This window comes from Amblyomma maculatum, chromosome 8 (assembly GCF_055883805.1).
Source record: "Amblyomma maculatum isolate TAMU_Amacu chromosome 8, ASM5588380v1, whole genome shotgun sequence".
Classification (NCBI taxonomy): domain Eukaryota; kingdom Metazoa; phylum Arthropoda; class Arachnida; order Ixodida; family Ixodidae; genus Amblyomma; species Amblyomma maculatum.
In genome coordinates this window covers 116,669,578-116,692,557 of record NC_139351.1, presented here as the reverse complement: position 1 = coordinate 116,692,557, position 22,980 = coordinate 116,669,578, and the positions used below count along the sequence as shown (strand labels likewise).

Sequence of the window (22,980 nt, the reverse complement as noted above, 5' to 3'; positions counted from 1 at the left end):
CTCATGATTAACGAAAGTAGAGTTTTGACCTTAGTTCAAGAATTCCTAGGCTGAAATCAGCCTACTCACATGCCCCGTTAGCGGCAAAACATTTTAATACCTTTATCAAGTCAAGTGCTCTGTATACACACCAAATATTATTCAGCTCTGAAACGAATTCAACAAAACTATGCAATGCTGATTTTTCTTTGTGAAGAAGGTTTTCACTCGAAATTTAGCAATATGAAGTTCTGCTGTTAAGGAGGCGCCTTTTGCAAAACTTCCTAGAGAAGTAGAACCCTTTTATAATAAAAGCACTCAGACCAGCAGAGATCTTTGCCCGATCAGTGTCATCATTATATCAGTTTTTGGTGATGGCATAACTTTTGAGGATGTTGTCTGGTAATTATATGGCTTTTCACTAAACACATGTTTATGTTTAAAAGAAACAGTCGTAAATACCTTCCATGTTATTCTCATCATTCTCTTACGTGATAATTATTTTCATTTCAGTGATAGCATTTTATGTAATGTCATGATTTCCATGTTACTTAAGTCTTCCGGAAGTACCATATTTGTACAAATGCAACGCAGCTACAGATATGCAAATTCGATTCCATGCGAAAACCAAGCTTTGCTTGAATACACAAGCGACTTGCTTATCATTTGGGAGGCAGTAGTTTGAAAAGAGCATGATAGATGGCGCCACTGCCTTTTGCTTTGCGCTGCCATGTGCTCTAAATATTCTTTGTTTCAGACTTGCTTAATTGTTTTTTTATCTTTCAATCTTTTTTTTTTTTTTTTCATCAAGCCCTGCTCGCTCACGGAGAACGTCTACTTCCACGGTGAACTGACATCTTTGACCAAGGCTGTGGTCTTTCTTGTCGGAAATAACCTGCACTGAGCAGCATGCAAGTGACACCAGGGCGTGCAACAGAGGCTGAATTTGAATCTCGTTCTAACTTGGCCGTCCTGTGGTTCTGTCAAAACAGAACCCTCTGGAATCTATGTTTTTCTCTGTGTTGTGCACATGTTGGTTGCTCCCCTCCCCCAACCCCTTAATTATTTTATCATAACACCCGTTTTCCCCATTTGCTTGCCCGTATCCTGTACATGAAATGTTTGGCCTACATGCTGTAAGCTCATTTTCAACTATGACTAACGATGTTTGTCAGAACAAAGACGTTGACTGTTACATGGGCGTATTACAGAAAGAAAACTCCTAATTCACTCTCTCGAGCTATGTCCGTGCTTCATATAATCACCCAACCAACCTTGTGTACTGTGAAAAGCAAATGCTTTCTACCCAATGTAACCTAGCCGGTGGCTTAACTGTTGTAATAGTGCATGCCTTTCCGTGATTTACCTCAGGCATGCATTTGGTATCGTCATGGCAACCTGTTGATGTTGTTAGTGCCCAGGTGCTGTGAAATCTTTTTACGTGGGCAGCGCGAAAACCTTTGTGCTCGTGCAGCTGGTTGCTTACCAGGTCGTAAAACAACCCCGTGCCTTAATGAGCTGCAAGCCAAATGCCCAGGTTACATATTTTAACCGCAGAAGTTTAAGATTCTCGAAGTTGTTATCGTGTTACTGCCCTTCTACCGACCAGTCTTTAAGCACGTGTTGAAGATTATTGCAAACCTCCTGTGCAAGCCGTAGATCAAAATATAGATTAGAATATTCAGGGTAACAAGTCTTCCAGATTTGTATAAGTCGCAGTCAAAAGTTTGCAATCTCTGCTCAGGCACAAGAACAGTTTTCGTATCCCGTCGGTCAAGCAGCTTTGGTGAGAGTTGAGTTTTCTGTACTAGGCAGCTGTCACACCTTTCAGTCGCTGCACGTCAAATTGTGAGACATTTTCAAGACTGCTGAGCAGAAGGAAGTCATGATGAAATGTACTGCATAATGTACCATGCAGGCCAGCTTTTTTCCTTACAGCACGAAAATCTGCTGTACAGCCCCTCGGCTTCATAGGTAACGGACACTTGAATGTAAATGTAACCTAGCCTTTTAAAAATATTGTCTTACATTTTATTTTTAGCAATTTTCCCATTCAGCCTTTCCCTTTTAATCATTTTAACCTAGCCCTTTAGCAAGACTACTACCATAATGCAGGATATATTTTTGCACTCTGCACACTAATGCTGTGATCCTGAGCAAGCCCTAATCAAAATGCGGTTATAGAGTAGAGTGGTTCGTTGTAGCACCATCTCTCTTTTCGGATGCATGTCACTTCTGAGACTTGCTCTGTGCAGCGTCCGAACAAGATAGATCGAAGGTTGCTGTACAACAGATATCTGTACACGTGAGAGTTCTCTCCAACTCTCGAAATACTCGCAAAGCAAAACAAACATGTGTCTTGCGCGTTCTTTCCTCGGGTCTTTGCATTGCAAGTATTTCAAGCTTTAGAATGGACCAGCTAGCCCACCAAGCGTGTACTCCCGAGCGTCTATCTAGATCTGTTGTAGATAAATAATATAAATATATATATTCAGATGCCCCCATTAAATGCGTGGAGGTTAGTCAAACTAATCTGCCCCACGTTATTTTGAGCTCCTTTGCATTCCAGCACCGAGCGAATGCACGCGAGAGTCTCAGATTTGAGGCGAATGCTCTGCAAAACCGCAGCTTTCGTTAATGTGCACTGCCTTTCGTAACTGCCTTTGATTACGCATATTTCAAGCTTATTGAGTTTGTGTAGAAAGTGACATTCATTTATATTATTCTTTTCTGCTGTGTGATAAGCATTAATGCCTTGAAGCTATTTATCATTTCGTACACCGACGTGCCCGTGCAGCTACCTTTAATAGGTGTTTTAGGTTATTGCCAGCGTTATGCTTCTGCTATTTCTGTACGAGCTTTGATATATTTAACTGTTTATGGATTTTTACCATTTTCATCCAGCTGTTATGCATTCTTTATGACTGAGTGTAAGTGTTTATCCGTACAACTGCGTGTATGTAGGTGCTGTTAGGTTTGTGCATTTGAGAGTAATTGTTTGAGAAATATATATTGTGCTTACAGATCTATTCTAGCTATTAGTTTGTTTCTTATGCACTAGAGGATCCCCTTTGCAGCTCTTGAGAGAACATACTGCCTCATTACTGATCATTTCTATCTGCTTGTTTTTGGCATCTGTACATCAACACGAAGGAAATACTTAAGGGTGACCTTTTCGGAAATGTCCGGACAAAAATACAAAAACACACTGATTTGCATTTCTTCACTTTATTTTTGAAATAAAAAGAGTTTTAACTTTTTATTTGTGTTCTTCCTCAGTTTTCAACAACAGTGACAACATTATCTGGACAGCCAAACAATGCTCAGTATGCATAGTTGCATATGCGTATGCAGAGTTCGTAGGTTGCCAGCAGTTTTAAAAATGAGACTCTCATACATGACACAGCTACCAAAAGATTTGATAATATAAAATGTTTGATCGAACAGTAAAGCATTCGGCATTCAATTTGATCCGAATGCTTGGTATTCAAAATCTCAAAAATATTCATATTGAGTAAACATCTCTAAAATGCCTGCTTTGCGTTGTTTTCGTTCATCTTGCTAACTCTGGCATGGCATCTCGGTGCGCGTGCGCCAAGAACATCAGCGCCATTTTCTAGGCAAATGCGCCTATGTGTGTGCCGGAGCTGATTTTGCATGCAGGCGCGAGCAGCCAGCAGACACAAACATGTGCTACGCACAGATCTGTGCTTGTCTGGCGTTTGCGTTCCTACTGTCCATGATCACTGTGCACCAACAAGAGTCCACACATCTCCCTCGCCTTCCACGGAAAAAGTCGGCTGACTGAAGCTGTTGCATTCGTTCTTTTGAGCAAAAAAATTTCAAAAGTCCGTATTTTGTGATTTATATAAATCATGTAATAAATTCATGTAATAATGTATATAAATAATGTAACAGGGATTTTGCACGTGCCTGCCATTCAACCTATTTGTGTTCCAGAAATATGAAAAGCATTTCGTAAATAATGTAACAGGGATTTTGCACGTGCCTGCCATTCAACCTATTTGTGTTCCAGAAATATGAAAAGCATTTCTTCGAAAATATTCAGAAAAAAATTTAGTTATTTGCTTTGAATTCGCTAAACCAAAGCACCACTTTACTCAGGCCTAAGCCTGTGGTTGGTCAGCTGTAGAAGTTATGTCCATTGCAATCAAATCTTACTTTCAGAAGCCTCTTCTATACACTCCTTACATCGGCAAGGCATAAAAGTTTTTTTTATTCTAAATTCACATGTTCAAGCAGCCGATGTATAGTCAGTCAACAGATGGTTGTTTTACAACACAAGAACGTGTGGAAGCCATATGTTAATAAACTGTTCTCACACGCTTTCTTTTACTACTTGTTAACTTGGGGATGATGTGTAAAAAGAAAGCAACAGAAATGAGATTCCCACATGCAAATGCTCATGTGATAGTGAACAGTTTAGGCTTGAAGAGTGAGCACAAACAAATTTCCAATGATTAAAAATAAAATCTGCAGTCCTCAAGGACTTCAACATCGATAAAAGGATAAGTTTAGACAAGCACGAATGTTGCATGCAAACAACCTTTCTTACGTGTCAAGCAGAGCCAAAAAGGGCAACGTATGTTCGCAATGTGAAATATATGGAAAGACAACCATTACTTCATATAAGTAAAAGATTCATTCACTATGAAATGTGTAAAAGCATGAAAAAGCATGCCATATAAACGAGATAAAACCAAGTAGATGCAACAAATTTCATGGCTTAAAGTTCACAAAAGTGCACTTGCATGTGACAAGAACGGACGCTATCTACAAAACTCCTTACGCGAATAAGGCACTTCGAAGTGCTAGATTACGCACAATATATGACAAAAAAAAAAAAATGCACTGTAAAGGAGTGTTTAAAACAGCTACCTACGGGCCAGTCGCAAGGCTGCGAATATACTATTAAGCTCACGGGGTGATTTGCATTTTGCCTGTACAAGCAGGGAATGACAATAACCCAGATGGCTTCACTTGTGACGTCACCGGTATGAAACGTCGAACTTAGTGCCCAAACTGGTCAAAGTCATACCAACAATGACTAAGGTTTCCACCATGCTACATGCACTATTCACACTTGGACTACACAAGTCCAGTGCTGCAATAAACGCATTACTGCGTAGCAGTAGTGGCTGTTTGGGATGGTCTTGTTTTTATGACCAACCAACCGAACGAACAGCTAAAGCTGGCCTAAATCAATGGATTCCAGACTTTTATGACGAAACAGGTTACTTTAGGCAGAAAAGGCTGGCACAGCCATTACAGGCCGCATTGCCTTTTCTAAGGGCCCAAAGCAATGCTGGGTGATTGTGTAAAGTGGCACCATGATGAGCTCACTACTCCTGTGTCTTGGCAATCACAGAAGTAGCCCAGCAAACTGATTGCAACGTCACCTTGTGCCTTCCTTGCCAACATGAACAAGAAATTTAGTTCTCAGGCCCTCTTTTGTTTCCTGGACTTTACTGAAAAACTTGCTCTCCAGCCTCCATAACGTCTTATCCTTTGTAGTAAAACGGAAGTAGTCATCCCGACAAAGGACTTCCATTTCTACGGGGCACTTTGCCCTGTAGTGGTTTAATTGCACGTCTTTCTTGTTCAAAAGGACAGTCCGCTGGAGCTTCCCATAAAGTGGGATTAGCGTGTAATGGTTAAACACTGCTAGGGAGGAGTTTGTGGTGAAAAAACTCTTCACTGCAAACCCTGGCCTGGTGTAGTTGGCCGACCTTGTGACACGACTCAGAAACCACGACCAGCTACGCTCGCGCTCAAAATGGTCGAAAAAGTATACATTTGGCACGGCCAAGGAAGCGTACGTCGCGAGCATGTTGGGTGATGTAGAGACAACGTCTTCGAGCAATTCCTTCCATGTTGAGTGCCGACGCGGCAAGACGATCTCGTCGATGTCGACGAGGAGGACGAACTCGTGAGTTGGAATATGCCGGTAGTAGCAGTCATTATAGGGCACAAGTTCGTGCCTTCGCTTCTGCCATGTGTTGTTGGCAAGGTACTGCCGGCGCTTGGCTGGCACATTGGGCTCCTCCGATCCTGGCAGCTGTATCTTTTCAAACTGGACTTGGCGGAAGCGTCGGTAGTAACGTAGCACCAGGTCGACCTTGGGGTGAACCTGCAAGCAATGCAGAAATTTTACCCTACCTGATTGTAGATTTAGATGTCTGTACTTTAAACATGACATAATTCTTCATAATGGAAGATGAATTGTGTAAGGACTGCAGGAAGTCTGTACGTCGCTTAGTTGACGAGTACACATTAACACAAGTGTGTAGAGTCTCTGAACATCCACATGTTTACATTCATCATTTTTAATACTTTCACTACCTCGTTCTTCACAATGGTTTTTAAATATTAAGTAAATTTGAGTCGTTTCAGGAATAAAAAATAATGCATGAAGCATTTTTGGAAGTCTCTATAAATGAGTTCATTATTTACAGTAAAGACCGCTGAGCTCTCATGCTCCATAAGAAGTTCTCGAAAGCAAGCCGAATTTACAAATTTTAAAAAATTCCCACTCCTATGCCTTGTGGGTTCTGGTGTCAGTTTCTTGTATGTATCCTGCCATACGACGACGTGAACCTCGCTATGATACGTGGTGTCGACGTTGTGCAACCCGCCAACGAATCAGTCCCTGGCCGTACCACCTGCCAGTAAATACCTGCCAAAAGCATGCATTCACAATGTCGACAGCTGATTTCCTGGAGAACCAGGCCTTTAAAAGTAAAAAAAAAAAAAAGTATTTAAAGGCCTTTAAAAGTCACATTAAGAGTAAGGGGCTTAACTGACTGACATAATCATGGGGACAGCAGAGACCTGCCCTGTATTTGCTTTTTATGCTTTTGTTGTTTTCCAGCTTGCTCCAGTGTAGGAGCGGAGAGGGAATAGAAAAAGGATTGCTTTTAACTGCAGATATCTCTGGTCCTACATAAGCTAGATGAAAATTTTTTCCGCTATGATGATGGGCAATCCAATTCCCATCAGTCTTTTGCTTTCCACTTTTGTGCAAAACCTTATCTTGCAGCAAAGTATGCATTTTAGCTGTATGCGGTTATTAAGAATACTGCACAAAAGACACGGAAATGCCGCAGTAAGCACTGAATCTCGTTGCCGCGGAAAAAGTACAGAATTCGAGATAGACTTTACATTTTGCAGCCCATTGTTGCCATTTTGCCTAGCATATTACACCCTTGATGCACTTTAATTCAGACGTTACTTTAGTGAAGCAGCTGCAGGATATGATCACAGCAGCACAGGCCTCGATGAAACTAAAGTTTGGCATTAATGAGCAAATACTTAATATTTGAGCAAGTAGCATTGGCACTCTAGGTGAAAGCTACAGCTTGGTGCAAAAAAGACGACATCCATAGGCCACATTTTAGTTCGAACAATGATCATTGCTTCACCTAGCCCAGACTCTCAACAGGTGTCCATCTGTAACTTTCGTTTTGGCTGGTTTTAAGGAATTTCACTGCTTATTCTTTTCTTCTTCCTTTTCTTCGAAAAAGAAGAAGGAGACGAAAAAGGAAGAATAGATAGAAGAAGAAGACCCAGAGAAGCTCAGTATCGACCTTAGCACTGCAATATGAAGCAGCTCAAAGTGCTGTGTGCTAGCAATTGCTTTTGCTGGTCAAAAATATTCGCAAGATGAGTTTTGTAAGTTTGCATACTCATTTTGTGACAAAGTAACACACAATGTATATTCCAGCATTTCGTTCTATTTTCCGACTAGATATATATTTCTGTGCAATTCCTCAAGTTTTGACCAATCAGATATTTGTTTCATTCTTAACCAATATACATTCCGTTAGTTTCTTCATGTAAATAAAAAAGTTTGTAATTACCAAGCGATAACAAAATAGAACAGAAAAGAAGAAGAAAAAGAATGCATAAATTTATGGGGAAATTTTTTTTTTTTTTACAAAACACCGCTCTAAATTTTCCCGTATTCTTGCAGTAAGGAAATAGATGATCAATTCTTTTGCCAATAAATGCACCTTTTGCTGCATACAAATGTCAACATAGCCAAAAAAATTAGTTGAGGTTTAGCTCTGGTCAACCCTAGTTGAATTGTGAAAGCAACGGTGGCAGCTTCTTTTGCCTGCTACATTATTACCCTATCACGCCCTATCAGTGCAAGGTGTTACATTATTGGGGACACCTTAGCTCATCCTTTAAGGGTATGACGGAAGAGCGTATGCTACCAGCCCGCATATAAACTCGGGCTTCAACCAAGCCATACGGACGTGCCTGTGTGTCGTAGGTGTAATGAGAATGGAAACGGTTCTGGCAGGCTATCACCCTCCCTTATGAAAGGAGCGACCCAAGTTGGCAGCTCCTGCCCGTGGCATAGTGGTAACGTGAATTCAAATGTCATGGCAGGCCGTTTTTTTTTTTATGAAGAGACCGTAGCTACGCCTCTTCACTGCATAGCTGTGGCCACCCGAGGTCTCGCTCTGGCTGTCCTAGTATTGATTTCACAGTAAAAAAATTTTACAACAAACGATTAGACTGACTTGTTCTCAATGTCCTTTCCATTTTTATTTTTATTTATTTTTTATTTCAAATACTGCTAGCCTCTTATGAGGCTGTTGCAGGACACGTCATGAAGGTTACAAACACGTCACAAATTATACAAGCACAAAAGGAAGTGTTCACAATGGAAATAACTAATCATGTGTTATATCAATGTCTATGGCGTGGCATACATTGCAACATATGTACAGATAACATAAAATTTGCTGATAAGTATAGTGCAGAAATGTCAGAATTTAAGGTTCAGGTAATCGGTAACACACATTGGAAAGAAAACTGTGCAGAGATCCAGTGCCAACAGCATCCTGATGTAACATGTTCCGTTCCCTGATTGCTAACGGGAAAAATGAATAACGAATAAGCACATCAACAACAAATAAAAGGAGGAAGGGGATACTCAAACTTGCCTGGAAGACATAGAAGAACACTGTGTTGGCACCTAGGAGAAACTGAAGCTCGAGCCATTCCACCAGCCGTGCCGAGATGTCTTCCGAGAAATCCAGCCCCTTGACACATACAGCAATACCGTGCTTCGGATCCTTCTCGGGAGTCTTTGGAATGGGAAGCGAGTTTGGAGGGCAGGCACACGGCTCAGCAACAAGCGACGCATTGGCAGGACCACTGCCAAGAGGACTAGAAACATTGAATGGCACTGGGCAAGAGAAGATGAAAGGTCGATAGTAGCGACCAGGGGGTGCGTGGCCATCCCATGCTGGTAACCATATTTCTGTGCGGTCAGACTCCACCACAATTGGACGAGGGAGCTCTTGGTACCTGTGAATGAACAAGAGTGGTGGATGCAGCCGAAGTCTGTGAATACGGCACTCATGTTGAAGAAAGACTGTGCATTGTAAAACATTGTGTACCTCAGAAGAAGACATCAATGAACAGGAGAAAACCCTCAAAATATTTACAAAGTATGCCCGGCCTATCTGTGCAAAGATAGCAAGAAAAACAATGGTACCGATAACAGATATATTACTTGCTAATGAACAGACAATGCGAGCAAATAGAGCGAAAGACATTAGGTCAGTGACTTCAGGTTGTAAAACTGTCATTCGACTGGTATTGAGCAACGTATAAATCTGTGTGTCATGCTTAATACTCTCAGCAACGACGTAGACTTTTCTTTTTTGACGCAGCCCGTCTCGCATACAGACAGCAGTCACCTGGAGTACTATTTCGTGACGGGCAAGAGTGTTCATACACGCTGTTTCTTCATGGCCTCGTTCGAAAGCGCTGATGGCACGAAAGGCCCGCTAACTGTGACTAAGATTGTATTAAGTTGCGCGCAGTTTGCACCCACCACATCTGGCAGAAGAAGCGGAGGGAGTCGGCGTCCTCAGACTTGATGACGCCCAGAAATCGCACATAGTGGCGGTTTTTTCCGCCGTGCACCCACACGCGGGTGTCGTAGTGCGCGGAGAGCAGGTGTAGGTCGGGCACGCCGGGAATTCCGCCCTGCCAGCCGGAAGCCGGCGTGAAGTCGATGCGCGGACACTGCGTGGTGTGTGTGTCGCAGAAGAACGTGTGCACCTCAGCTTCGCCCTCGTAGGCCAGCAGCACCGGAATTCGCCGCCGCGGTGATCGAACCAAGTGTTCATCGAATGAGCCAGGCAGGTAGATGAACACCACTAGCCCGCAACCGACCAGCACGAGGAGGAGGGTGAGGGTGCGCGGTGTCAGCGCAACCCTCCGCCAATAACCGCTGGAAAGTAGTTAAAAGCGTGAGTTGAGGGGCAGTCATGGTTTACTCGTCCAAAAATTCGGCAATACAAGAACGCAATTTGTAGGTGGGCTATGCGATTCACGGTTTAAGAAATAGTAAAGCGCAGTTGACTGCAGCACTTGCACTCTTGTTCTACTGTGCCCATTCAACTTCGCTTTACAACTCGGTACCCATTCACCATAACGTTCGAATAGTGTTCATGAACTGTATGGAACTTGATTTCAAGCAAACACGCATATACTTCAGCGGCATCTATATTCGAGCCACACCAGGCGATGCAAAAGTATGCACTTCACCAAACTAGACGGCAGCTTGACTTCCTCCGAACGCTGTTTCCTAAGTGTGAACGGAACGGTTTTAAACTCGATTATGCGACTGTTTTTATCTGGTAGAGTCCTCGAAAGAAAGACCAACTTTGAAAACTACGTATTTCAGTATGCGCATTTGCGTTGTTTTTTGCCCGCCCGTCTTCCGCTCAAATAATTTTCATCCCCTCTGCTTAAATTGCTATCCCAACGAAGACACTTTTATTTAAAACTGAAGGATCTAGAGCTGGGTCTCTTGAAGCCAGTTTTGTAAGCAAGGCACATTGAGCGCGCGGCTAATCCATCAACTTTACCAAGCATTTATACTCTACCAGGCAGGTGGTGGTGGTGAAAACGTTTAGTTAGAAATCAGTACCCACCTCATCTTATCGCCATTAAGTGCCGTTTGCACCGTTAAACGCAGATGTAGGTTATCGGCATTCACATCACGTCTATCGCTGTCTGGCACAAGGCCGTGAAGAACCCAAGAAATTTCAACTTATGGGCGCGGCCATGACAGTAACCGTTGTTGCCTGAGCAAATTTTTTGTAAGGCGAATGCAAGCCGCTGGCGGTCCGTGAAAGTATTTTTAACGTTCAAGTTCAGAAACAACATAACTGCCGCAGTGTGTGTAAACTATGTTATAAACTGTTAGTACATTTTTTTTTATAGGGTCGTCTTTCCAGCATAGTGTCAATACTACTCAGAAGAACGTGTTTTCGACGAGCATTTGCGATTTACATGCAAAGCTATATCTGGTTTTTCCACCGTCCTGGTTATATTGCATGTTTGATGCGCCTATTATGGGTTTGCATTTTAGCTCGTACTGACACGGGACAGCACTCAAGCTCAAAATTCATCAGTCATAAACTAGAGTTTCACTATACCGTAAACTGCAGTAGCGCCTCAAGTGTCTCAAGCTCTTGGTGTCATTTAACTATGGAAACCAACGTGCTTTATGCATATTTCTGATCTCTACGAAAGGCCCCGGCATGTCATTTAGAACTGACACACTAATACTACACAGCTCATTGGTGTTCCATGGAATGTTAGTCATGGTAGAAGAACAAATGGTAGCGTAACTCCCATAGAAGCCTGCGTGTCGGCTCTGAGCGAGGCTTTAGTTTCCCAGTGCCCCCTGCGAACTGTGAGGCACAACAAACGCGTGACGTTGCTTGTGACGTCACAGTAACGTGCTTTTGGCGGGGAATTTGATTGTCTTTTTACTTATGAACGAAAAACAAGGCCAACAACGACGGAGGCAGAACGATGCTCGGATAAGGCAGAAAAATGGACACCGTAACTGTTCAGCCAACTTTACTTGACATGGATTTCTACTGTCAAGTTTTACGTTAACTGAACTGTTACGGCATCTTTAACCACCTTATCATAGCATCGTTCTGCCTCCGTCGTTGTTAGCCGAGTCTTTCGTCGCGCGTCATGTAAACGCATTCTGGGGCTTATTTCTTCGGGCACGTTTGTGAACAAGGGCCTTCAAGTGAATTTGGCAAGCACATGGATGGAACCACATGGCTTGAGGCATTTCACTAAGGGCATAAATGAGTGAAGCTGTGCTGCATAGAAAGCCAGGCTTTATTAATTCACGATTACTTACATAGACGCTTCACGACAATGAAATCTAAGTGTAGCAGAGCGACCACCGCTCATTCGTCACGGTCTTCATGAAATCCTCGTGATAACAAAATTTCCTGAGCGTAGGTCTCCAAACGAGACGCGGTGAGATTATAAAAGGGTGAAAGATCTGGCTAACAAACAAAGTACATATCAGCGTCAAAGAACAACAAAAACAAACGAACGGAATAACTAACGCTAGCGCTAGAACGCCAACCTGTAAGAGCTTAGGTAAGCAATTCAAATTGGGATTGCTAGTATTTAGAAGTTAATGCGTCTGACAAGTGAAAATATCTAAGATATAGCTTCGCTCCAATAAATCGCCCTGTTCATGATTCCCATATTTTACTCGCGCTTCATTTGCCACTGAAAGGAGTCAATGTGAGGTTACAAATTTACAACTTAAGCATTTAGCATGTTCATGAGAAAGATCCCATTGACAATAGGAACATCACTGTAATAACAGCTAAAGCACGTTCAGCGAACGTTGGTGCGGTAATACGACGCAGTAAGCAAAACACGCAGCAAAGGGAGCGGAACGGAAGGCTCTGCGACACGCGTCTTGGGAGCAATAAAATCTCACCTTCACCACTCAATTAAAACATGCAGCGATACGCCGCTCATGCAGACGTGTATCCGTAAAACAAGCCACCACTTTTGCGACGTGCCTGGGAGGCCGAGCCGAGCCGCCGAGCTGTGACGCAGCATTGTCCAATCGTCCGGAAATGCGCACATGCAGCGGCAATCAATTTCTCATCGAGCACAGACAGTCTTTGCCTTGCTGTAAAGCTCTACCACAACCAGCAGAATGAAATACTGACTGTTTGTTACAGATAACCCACTCTACGCAGCACGCAACGATGAACGTTGAACCGGGGCCGACGACGCACCCATTCCGCGGATGAAAAAAAGCTTTGGTCTGAGCCATATTTGAGCTTGAGCCTCTGAGCTTTGGGCAACTACGCAGCGGATAATAAGTGGCCGAGAGAGGCCGTTAGAAAGAAGTTAAAATATTATTAAAAATGTGACACGTTTTTTCTTACGCAAGAAACGAAAACTGCATTCATTCCTGAGCGCGAATATTATGTTTACTTTCTAGTTCTTTGGAGTTCTGGCAGATCTTATTTTCTGTGCGCTAGTAATTTGCCTCACAGTTCGCAGGAGCCCTCATCATCGAGTTGATGCCGCTGGCAGTAGGCAGCTGCACGCGTTTTCTTCCAAGTTGCGCGACCAGTTGTACATTGACCTTGTGTTAGTTCCAAAAGTTACATCAGAGTTGATCGTACAATGTTTAACCATCACAGGCGGCACACAAATGATTTCAAGATATTTTATTACTCTACACTGTGGAAACAGAAGCAGTAGTAGCGGCAGCGGCACTTTTTAGGCTTCAAACACCGGGTACTGCCCCTTTCACAATGCAACTGCTTTGACGGCTCTTACGCTGCTGAAACATCTTTGGGGCAGAATCACTTCCCCAAGTTCTGATGACACAGCTCACGATGCTTGTACTTCTCCAGCCATTGGGCTGAGTTCAGCATGTTTGAGACCTAGGAGTGAGCAGACCGAGCGTTTGTACTTTTCCCAGGCCTGGTCGCTTTCCCCTCCATTGTGGATTTCACACACAGCTTCCCCATAGTCCTTCACTTCAGCAATAGCTTTTACGTCGTCATCTGTGCACTCTGGTGACAGGCTCTGCACATGGGGGTGGGTAGTTTCATCCTGTAGAAAAGGAATACAATTCGCTCTCACATCAGGCCTGAAATGTAAATTAGACAGCTTGAAGTTTGAGACAAGGATGTCTCAGAGGACACATTGCTCCACAGGATACATCCACCAATGTGTCCCTTTCACCTACCTACACCCTCATCTCAAAGTTCAAGTAGCCGCATGCAAGTGGAATTGCACCAATAGCCTGGAAACATGCTATTGTGAATGAGGGCAAGCATATATGCTTCCTGAAGATGTGAAACATATATTGCAACGACAAGTTGATTCAAGCATGTTATAGCTTTTTGCCAAATGAAGTCATCATCAACAGCCCGATTACACCGAATGCAGGGCAAAGGCCTCTCCACATCCCTCCAATTATACCTGTTCTCCTGTTGCCTGCAAACTTACAAATCTAATTCACCCGACTTTCTGCTGCCCCAGCTACATTTTCTTTTCTCAGAACTCGCGTCAGTTGCCCTTAGCGACCATCTGCCCTGCCCATGTTCATTTCTTCTTCATTTCGAATGTTGCCAATTTGTATTTGTTCCCTGATTCTCTCTGCATGCTTCCAGTCTCTAAGCATTACACTAATTGTTTCCCTCAGTTTAAGCACAATCTTTTTCATTAGCACGCATCTTTCTGCTTAACAGGCAAGTAAAGGCAGGCTATAGTGGCCATATAATTTCCTCTTGAGGGATACTGATAAAATAGAATTCATAATCTGAGAATACCTCTGCCATATGCGCTCCACCCCAAACTTATTCCAATTACTTCACTCTTAAGGTTCGGATCCACTGTCACTACCTGTCCTAAATAGACATATTCCAGCCTGCATAGGCTTGAGCAGCAATTAGCAGCAAGCACTGCAGCACAGCCATAGTACATAGTCAAAATAATTAACTGATGGTGCAAGGGGCTATGCAGAGAATGCAGGTTTTTTTGAAAGTGAGAGATTTTTCGCATCAGATAGCTAAAGCCTGCTTAGACATAGCATTGAGATAAATCATGTCGTAATTCTAAAAACTGATCTGATCATCTGAGCCGGGTGGCACCTAACTAGTTCAAAAGTTAATTATTCAAACTGGTTTACCAGTTTACTAGTTAACATCGTTGGCCTTTTTCTTTTCTGTTATCTACAAAATGTATTACAGTGCTGCAGAGGCGATTTTCGTACCTCAATAAGGCTATTTTCAATAACTAGTCTTGTACATGTGATCATTTGTGGCTGCTACATTGTGAAAGTGTGGCACTGTGAATAGGAGAACTAGACAAAAAATGAGGAGCAGGAGATGCACACCACGATGACCGTTCACTGTGGTGTATGTCTCTCCTCCTTTTCATAAATCTACCAACTGGACCAGATTTCCACTCTTCTGTGGTACCAGGCTCGCAAAGCTGAATGATTAGCAACTGCTGACCACAATGAGCAAGCAGCAGTTTTTACACGAAAGCCCCGCCTTTCTGGATTCCCAGTAAAATGCAGAGGGCTGGGAATCCTGCACCAACTGCACGTGAGAAGAGCCCTACCTGGACAGCAAGTGACTGCTGCATACGTCTCACAAACTGGACAGCATTGGCTTCTGACCGGCTCTTTTCCCACAAGAAGCACTCCATGTCAGATTCTGCTTTATCTGCTTCCCACGGCTCTGTTTTCTGGAAATGTAAGGAGAAAGGATTCGTAAGGTGCTCATGGGTGCTTGAGCAGCATTGGGCAGACGGAAGCGTAACCACTAATATATACCAAACAATTGCAGCAGATCTTCGTGAAAATGCTAGTAGTAAGATATGCTATGCACTGTTTATATGTGTATTTTATGCATTTAATCATTCTTCAACGATAAGACATACAGCTCGACATCCTCTGCTACCCTCTTTTACCATTTGCGAGGCAGATCGTGGATAGAACTGTGCCACATGGCTCCTCTGACTGAGATGTGCGTGGTGCGCCTCCTCGTTCGCTAAAACCGCGGCACAGAGTCACAGAGTAGTAGTTACTTTTCCCCTGCAAATTGATGTCATTAAAATAATATTTCCTACAGGTTTTTTGCCACTACGCAGTTTCAGGTAGCACCAGCTGAACTTGATAATTGCAAGGCTTCCCCAGCGTGTATGCCCTATTCTCATCGCTGCAGCTCTACCCATTAAGCAAGGAAATGATAAGCAAATGGGTGCTCTGGAAATTGACATTATATTCAGAACTGAGAAATGAGAAGAATGAATGGAAACATTCCTGGCATTATATCAAGTACAATGTTGGTGCCTAGGTGTCCAGATGCAACTCTACACTAGTATACTGCCCAGCTGAGCTTTAGCTACAATACAATGCAGTAACACTCGAAGAAACATTTAAGGCAACAACTTTCAGCTTCACACAAACTTACCCAAGACTCGTGATATACAGCAGTGAGGAGGTAATGGGCATACTCGTAGTTCTGCTTCTTCAGGGGACACCTGTAATGTGGCACAAAGGGTGGTAATGAAAACAAAAGGCATATCAAGGAATCAGCGGGACTTTACTCATTACCAGAATCTATGGTTAAAGAAAAGAAAAAAAAAAAGAACGGAGGATTCAAGACAAAGTGCTTGTATTCTAACCATTATTATTTCTACTGACATCCACAAACGTAGCATCATTAAAATATAAATATATATATACTATATATATGCACTAAGACAGAATTCTATGAAAATGCTAAAATTTGCAATTTTTGGCAAAACGGCGGGAACTAAAGCCTTATTAGTTAGGACATGGTTAAAAAACATGGTAGCATTTGCCTATAAGTTTCACGAAAGTCACAACTTCTGTTTTCTTTCTCAGAGCATGTCTGTTACAGTATTTTAGTTAACTTCATTTGGCCAAGAGAACTTGGCAAAATACTCTTTTCATTTCTGCTCACAGGGGAGATTTATACATGTGTGATAGATAGGTTGCCTTTACCAAACATAATTATACTGTTGCATTTCCAAAACGATGGCCTTCAACAGCAGCTTAGCAGTTGGTGCCGACCGTGAAAGTGCACAAGGAAAACCCTAAAGTCTGTTGAGGACGCAGTGTGGCAGTCAACACAAACATGGACGTAGATTCCACTGAGCTGTAGCAGCATGATCTACCTGTCGGTGACAATAGTAAGGACATCAGTAGCAGGGTCGTAACGATCTCCAGCCAACCGAAGAAGTTTGTCTCTGGCATGGTAGTCAAGCTCCAGGTTAGACAGCTTCACCTGCATGACAGTGAAGACTACTCTTAGTTCGTGCTGTTTTCACCCCGTCAAACACTAAAAGCAGTCAATGATGTTTCCCTCAACCTACCTGCAATCTGGTTGCCAACAGCAACACTCAGTTTGTTGCTACTGTAGCAATGGCTACTTCTGCAACAGTAGACCATCCTGACTTGTATCTTAGCAACGTTTAGGCCGGCAACACAGTGCAATTTTTTCCCCCTCGCGGCTCCACGCATTTGGTGCGTAAACAGCAATGTTCCCGCTGTTAACTCAAAATTACATCTTCGATTTTTTTAGCTCATACCAATAACGTTAGGGCTCCAAGTCTAAATCAACGACAGTGTGGCTTTGCACTATTTATTTCGAACCGCGCATATTCACGCCACTAAAACGTGCACTAGTTAAGGGGGGACCCGGGTCTTTGCAGCCGAAAATCGGTCAGAAAATCGGATTTTCAATCTTCTCGTTTTCGCGATTCTGAGATCTTTCCGCAGCTATCTCCGAAGTTTCGTTGAAAAATATTGCCTAATTTGCGTGTTACAGCGTTCCAAAGACGAAAACCTGCGCATGTGGCCCTTTAAACTGAGGTCAAATTGCGCCGAATTTCGATCTCCCGCAGTTCGAGAAATACGCGATCCGCGAGCATAATCTTGGTGTCGTTCGAAAGATCGTGATTCAGGCCATTCCTATATCTCGGTTGGTGACCATGAGCGAGCCCACCGAAGCGGAAAACAAAGGAACAAAATTGCGTGAAACACGCCCTGCTATTGGACTCCCACTGCACGTAAGCAAAAGGCGAGCTTTGGTTGGCTGGCGGCGTCGACTGCTCGCAGTCCGGTGCCATTTTGAAAAGGTCTCTCCTTTAGGCCTAGTCGGCCTAGCGCCGTTCCCTCATCGTAACCACAACGCGAAATGCGCAATATTGAGATTCACCGTTTCATTATTAGCCTAAAACAAAGTAGCGAGAGGAGATAAACCCGCTGGGGACGCTGCATCGCCGCATCTGGTTATCTGGCCTGATAACTGCGTAGCATAGCCGGTCGTGCTCAGTGCGATAGCGAGGAGCGGCACGATATGCCGCGTACGGAACCATGAGGGTGCAGATGAGCAAGTGCTGCTTTCAACGCCGGGATAGATCGCCCTGGAGGCAGTGCCGCGACCAGCCGCAGCGGCAGTCGCGAAGCAGCGTCCCGCGACACGCGGAACATAGAGAGGATTGTGCAGAATCCCAAATCTTGTCGAAATGAACTTTCTTCTGAATGCTACGCGGTGCAAGACGAGCAACGGTCGCTTATCACTAGTTGCAGGCCGACTGCGTTTACTGCATGAACGTAAGAATGGCGATCGCGCGCCAGACCTTGGCACCAACTTTTGCGGAGGTCACGATGCAAACGCACTCGTCTTGGTGGCAGCCTCCGGACCATGCGTTCCGTTCGCCGGAAATTTCATTCTTTGAGGGCGAATTATATTAATGGGAAATGATGCATTGGCATCAGGAGCCAGTCAGAACCAACTTTAATGAGTTACTGTTAGCTTTGGTGCTTCAAAAATTTATCATCACGTTTTTCCTCAATTTTTCAAAATCAAAATATTGAGGATGGTACATGTTTGGAGGTGCGATATCTGTGGTTCTACTTATGATATTGCTATAATTCCTTTTGCACCAAAAAGGTAAACTCATGTACAGTGCAAAAATATAAATGAATTTGTGGTATTTAATGAGGAAAGTTTATAAAATTGCATGTTTTCTGGAGTGTGAAGGTGGCTTTTTGGCCTCTGAACTTTGACAAGCTGTAACTTTGGTTAAAATGGAACCAGGACATTCAATCTTGATTTTTGCATTCTCTGCGTGTTCTAAATTGATTTGATACAACAGTTTTTATTATTAACTCGTATAGTTTTACTGACAGCTCACCTCCAAACAAGAACATAAAGTGCTCAATATCTTCAGAACTAAATGGCTCACATAAAATTAATGTGCATATTTGAAATCAGCACAAAAAGCTGCATAAATGGTGCAACTTTTATCAACATCTACCAGTAAATAAAAAATATTGTCTCAAGACCAGGGTCCCCCCTTAAAGGCTGCCCATCAAAATCTACAATGGCCAAAAGTAGCAACTAGTATTGCAGAGAAACTGAGAAATATAGCGCACACATGCCAAGGCCTGAAGAAGCAAACACTGCTACATACCCTGAGCGTGACTATCCTAGCACGGGTATCCCTGATAGATGGGCTTGCGTGGCAGTAGTCACTGTCGATCACCTCCACTGGGAAATGTTCCTCACACTTTTCATCCGTCTCAAGACCGGCTGGCCACGGAGTGCAGAATGCTGCGAACGGAAACAAAGCACGCAAAGCAAAGTGTAAGATACCTGCAATGCACTTTTCCTTGGTATGCCCTGTATGCTCTCGCTTTTTGTAATAAATCTTAACCTAGTATTTTTCCTGTTCTACCAATGCATGTTTAGAATTGTGTTGTTATGTCAACGAATAATGTCTGTCCTCGTGTAGTTAGATGACAAAGAGAACTGTGTATGCGGACTACCTCACTACAAATTAGCGTAAAAAAAAAAAAAAAAAAAGAAATCTCTCTTCTTAATGCTACTTCTAACACCAAATGTTTCCAAAAGAACACCAAAAGTTTCACTTGAAATCCTTCAGCTAGTTTCTGGCAGATTATTAGTCTCCCAGTACAAGAAAAAAAAGCAGTGGGAAAGCTACAGACTAGAAAGAGAACAAAAGGATTGAGGGTGTGGCTGGATTTTATGACTGCACTTCGCTCGAAATGTGTGCTTCTGTTTAATTAACCTCAACAATTTCATTGTGAACAAGGTGAATGGTATCCTGTTTGTAAATATAAGTTATAGTAGGGTATCGTGTACATCGTCAAGTGGCATTATAATTAAGTACCAAATGTTTCACTGCTTATTTTATTAGTTTGTCCATGCTTGCACTATTTCCTGTTGCCTTCCAGAAGATAGAGAGAGTGGGGAGAGGGCACACTTGGTTCCTCATGCTAGCTTCGTTGAATATTATCTGTTGGTAAACATATTCAGCAATACTATGTCCCAAGATCTAATTAACAAGCACTGAATCAGGCCAGCAAAAGTACCCAAACATCCAAGTTGTAAAATAAAATGGACTGCAGTGGCTGGTTACACCGTAATTTGCGACCACAGAATAATAGTTTGGAAGATTACAGATGTAGCACATTCACAGATATACACCTCATTTGTAGAAAACTCTTACCCCTTTCAAGAACTCAATGACAGGAACAGCAAAAACAGACAGGAATATCAAGTGCATATGGATATGCTGTTTTTATACTACTCCCATATTCTCTCCAGTGTATATATATATATTTTTCTGACCTTTTCATCAGTGCAATCCACTACCACCTACCAGACACTACTACCGGCCAGAGGCACACCATAATTTTTTACTCACAACGCCGCCACAAGATTTTTTTAAGAATGAGGTCTTTATGACTATCGCTTTAAAAGGCCGTTTGCAAGGCAGTACAACTTGTACTCGGGCATGACAACAGCCTGAAAACTGCAACATTCAAACATTGCCAAAACTTCCTCAGTTCATCAAAACTGCAATGTGATCAATAACTGCGTCCTGTAAGCATGAAGGTCAGTACAGCCAATCGTTGCTTCAAGAGTGCTGAACAACCACGACTTGATCACTCACGTCGGAGGACCTTCGCATGCTTGGCGAGATGGGCGGGCGTCAGATGAAGGAAGTTAGGAACCTTCATGAGCTCCAGGTTGGCGTACTTGCCCGGTGGTGCCCCCTTGGGGTTGTACCCCTGGCGCAGTGGAAGTGGTACCACCGAGGGTCGGAAGGACTGCGCCGTGGGCCAAACGCTAGGCCAGTCCTGGTCCACAGGCATACGCTCGCTGCGTGGCTGTGGGACCTGCTCGCAAAGCAGCCGAACAAAGAAGTGAACTGAATTCGAAGTTGAATGCACTGAGCATGCGCACAGCATGGGATAGATTGCACACAGTGGAGCTGTGCTCGTATTCATGACCAGCATAGAAGTCCTCTGTAACGAGGAGGAACCATTATAAAAGCTGAACAAAGGCACGTTAAAAAGCATTACATTGCTGCTTCCTTTGGCTTACTTAACAATGTTATATTCATTAAACATCAAAATATTAATTTCCTTTACTAGAAAGGTTGGTAGCACTCTGCAGGTAATGCCGACTGCAGTTTCTTTACGCTGCATCCTAATATAACACTTCCTAAAACATGCACTTTCCATTATACCATAAGATTTTATGCACGTTTCGCCACGTCTCGAAGCACATTTTACACACTGCTTCAACAAAATCATTCAAGATGGCATAACTAATGATGACTGTACATTATAAATAAGGAGGTCAGTGTATAAGCAACGAAGTCCAACATCAACCAACATCAAGAACGCCACAACCCGAGCAGTGCTCTTTTATGAACTATGCGCAAGCGACAAACCGTTAATTAACCTCTGGTGGAAATGGTACCTTGTTCAAGGTTTGAAACAAACTTCCAACGAAATTCAGGCTCAAAAGTAAAAAGGCCGATAACAGCCTGTAGCAAACTGCTAGCTCGGCTTGCAGGTGAATAAACACATGAAAGAAGTAGAAGCTTACATCGAACTTGATTTCTTCCCTCTTTGGCTTCCTCGCTTCCTTGGGCTTGTATAGATCCAGCTTTCGAAACTTGCGATCTGTGAATAAGAATTACGGTATTCATGCGAACGGTGAAGTGTTCACTGGTTGCCTGCCTAACACTACACCAACTAGAATGCGCGCTGGAACGTAGCAAAGCATGTTTGGGCTACTTGGTGAAAATTCATAATGAATAACAGCGCACACTAAGTGCTGGTGCTGTTTTTTCGTGTTCCATTTGGTGTCTTACAGAGTGCGCTGTTTTTAGTCGTGAAGCTTTGGAGTGTGCTGCTATTAATGGACTAGTTAGTCACATAATGTACTGAAATGGCATGATCACAGCGTGGCTTCCTAACCAGTTAAATCACGTCAGTGTGAGTTTACGATGCCCCACGAGCGAAAGCAATCACTAATGCACTCCGTTGCAGTCAAATGTGTGAAATCTCTATCCCGGGAGAAGTAATTAAACTTATCAAACTAGACGTCATCTAAATCAGCGAGAATAACGAATGACTAGAAGAACAAAAAAAGTCTTTTGATTACACATTAATGCGATCACTCACCTTCGTCTAAATTCACAGTGTCCGATTTGTCTTCAGCAGAAACGAAAGACATCTTCCGCGACAGTACAGTGTTTGATGCAGGTGAAAGCTTTCTGAGGCAGTAGTGTGCATCGCGAAGAAACGCGATGCTATGTGCAGGCGGCATTTCAATCACACAGCTGAGAGTGCGAACCACCAAAGGAACACTACGCGCGAAACAAACCACGCCGAAACCATGCCCCTCTTCGTTTCCAGACGTGCGCAGCAAACATGACACCAATATTTCAGATCTACCACTTCATGCCGTGTGGCGCTAGTAGCTTTCTAAATTTCTACATCGATGTCAAATTTGCAGTGACGATGGCGACCAATTTGAATTGAAGAAAGCATTGTTCGCCAATTCGGTCAAGCGTGATGAAGGTACTGTTCACAAAGATACAAGGACGAGAAGGAAACACAACAAGCGCAGACTCACAACTGATTTTCATATATATATATATATATATATATATATATATATATATATATATATATATATATATATATTTGTTACGAAGCGGCAAGCCGATGAAGACAGGAGACAGAACATGACCGATGACGATGGTAGATGACGTTTAATGAATGTT

At 43.0% G+C, this 22,980-nt stretch overlaps 3 protein-coding genes across 5 annotated transcripts in view; 1 reads left to right on the top strand and 2 right to left on the bottom strand.

Moving 5' to 3' along the window:
* The window catches only part of Kank (KN motif and ankyrin repeat domain-containing protein 2 kank), a 111,888-nt gene extending 108,688 nt beyond the window's left edge, over positions 1 to 3,200 (top strand). For all 3 annotated transcript variants that reach the window (XM_084577334.1, XM_084577335.1, XM_084577333.1), the window contains one exon: positions 791 to 3,200. In XM_084577334.1, coding sequence (XP_084433460.1) covers positions 791 to 833 — 43 coding nt within the window. In that variant the 3' untranslated portion in view covers positions 834 to 3,200. The remainder of the gene's footprint in view (positions 1 to 790) is intronic.
* A 992-nt stretch (positions 3,201 to 4,192) lies between these two features.
* On the bottom strand, positions 4,193 to 11,117 carry LOC146182270 (uncharacterized). Its single transcript, XM_084577336.1, has 4 exons — positions 10,965 to 11,117; positions 9,857 to 10,258; positions 8,958 to 9,324; positions 4,193 to 6,130 (listed from the first exon to the last, which is right to left on the bottom strand). The coding sequence occupies exons 1-4, from the start codon at positions 10,967 to 10,969 to the stop codon at positions 5,396 to 5,398; spliced, it is 1,509 nt and encodes a 502-aa protein (XP_084433462.1). The 5' UTR covers positions 10,970 to 11,117; the 3' UTR covers positions 4,193 to 5,395.
* Positions 11,118 to 13,530: 2,413 nt separating this feature from the next.
* Positions 13,531 to 22,612, bottom strand: mRpS35 (mitochondrial ribosomal protein S35). The gene is made up of 8 exons (XM_084577332.1): positions 22,376 to 22,612; positions 21,795 to 21,871; positions 20,851 to 21,076; positions 19,345 to 19,484; positions 17,041 to 17,150; positions 16,311 to 16,380; positions 15,457 to 15,582; positions 13,531 to 13,938 (listed from the first exon to the last, which is right to left on the bottom strand). Exons 1-8 carry the CDS (start codon positions 22,518 to 22,520, stop codon positions 13,714 to 13,716), a joined length of 1,119 nt encoding a protein of 372 aa, XP_084433458.1. The 5' UTR covers positions 22,521 to 22,612; the 3' UTR covers positions 13,531 to 13,713.
* Between the last annotated feature and the right edge of the window lie 368 nt (positions 22,613 to 22,980).

Excerpts from the sequence above, each read along its gene's own strand:
- mRpS35 (XM_084577332.1), bottom strand. The coding sequence starts at position 22,520 with ATGCCGCCTGCACATAGCATCGCGTTTCTTCGCGATGCACACTACTGC. Across the intron at positions 19,485-20,850 it reads GCATGCGAAGGTCCTCCGAC|CATTCTGCACTCCGTGGCCA; the intron begins GTGAGTGATCAA and ends TTCCGTTCGCAG. Across the intron at positions 13,939-15,456 it reads AGCAGTCACTTGCTGTCCAG|GATGAAACTACCCACCCCCA; the intron begins GTAGGGCTCTTC and ends CCTTTTCTACAG.
- LOC146182270 (XM_084577336.1), bottom strand. Across the intron at positions 9,325-9,856 it reads CGCTTCTTCTGCCAGATGTG|GTACCAAGAGCTCCCTCGTC; the intron begins GTGGGTGCAAAC and ends GTTCATTCACAG. Across the intron at positions 6,131-8,957 it reads TGTTCTTCTATGTCTTCCAG|GTTCACCCCAAGGTCGACCT; the intron begins GCAAGTTTGAGT and ends CATTGCTTGCAG.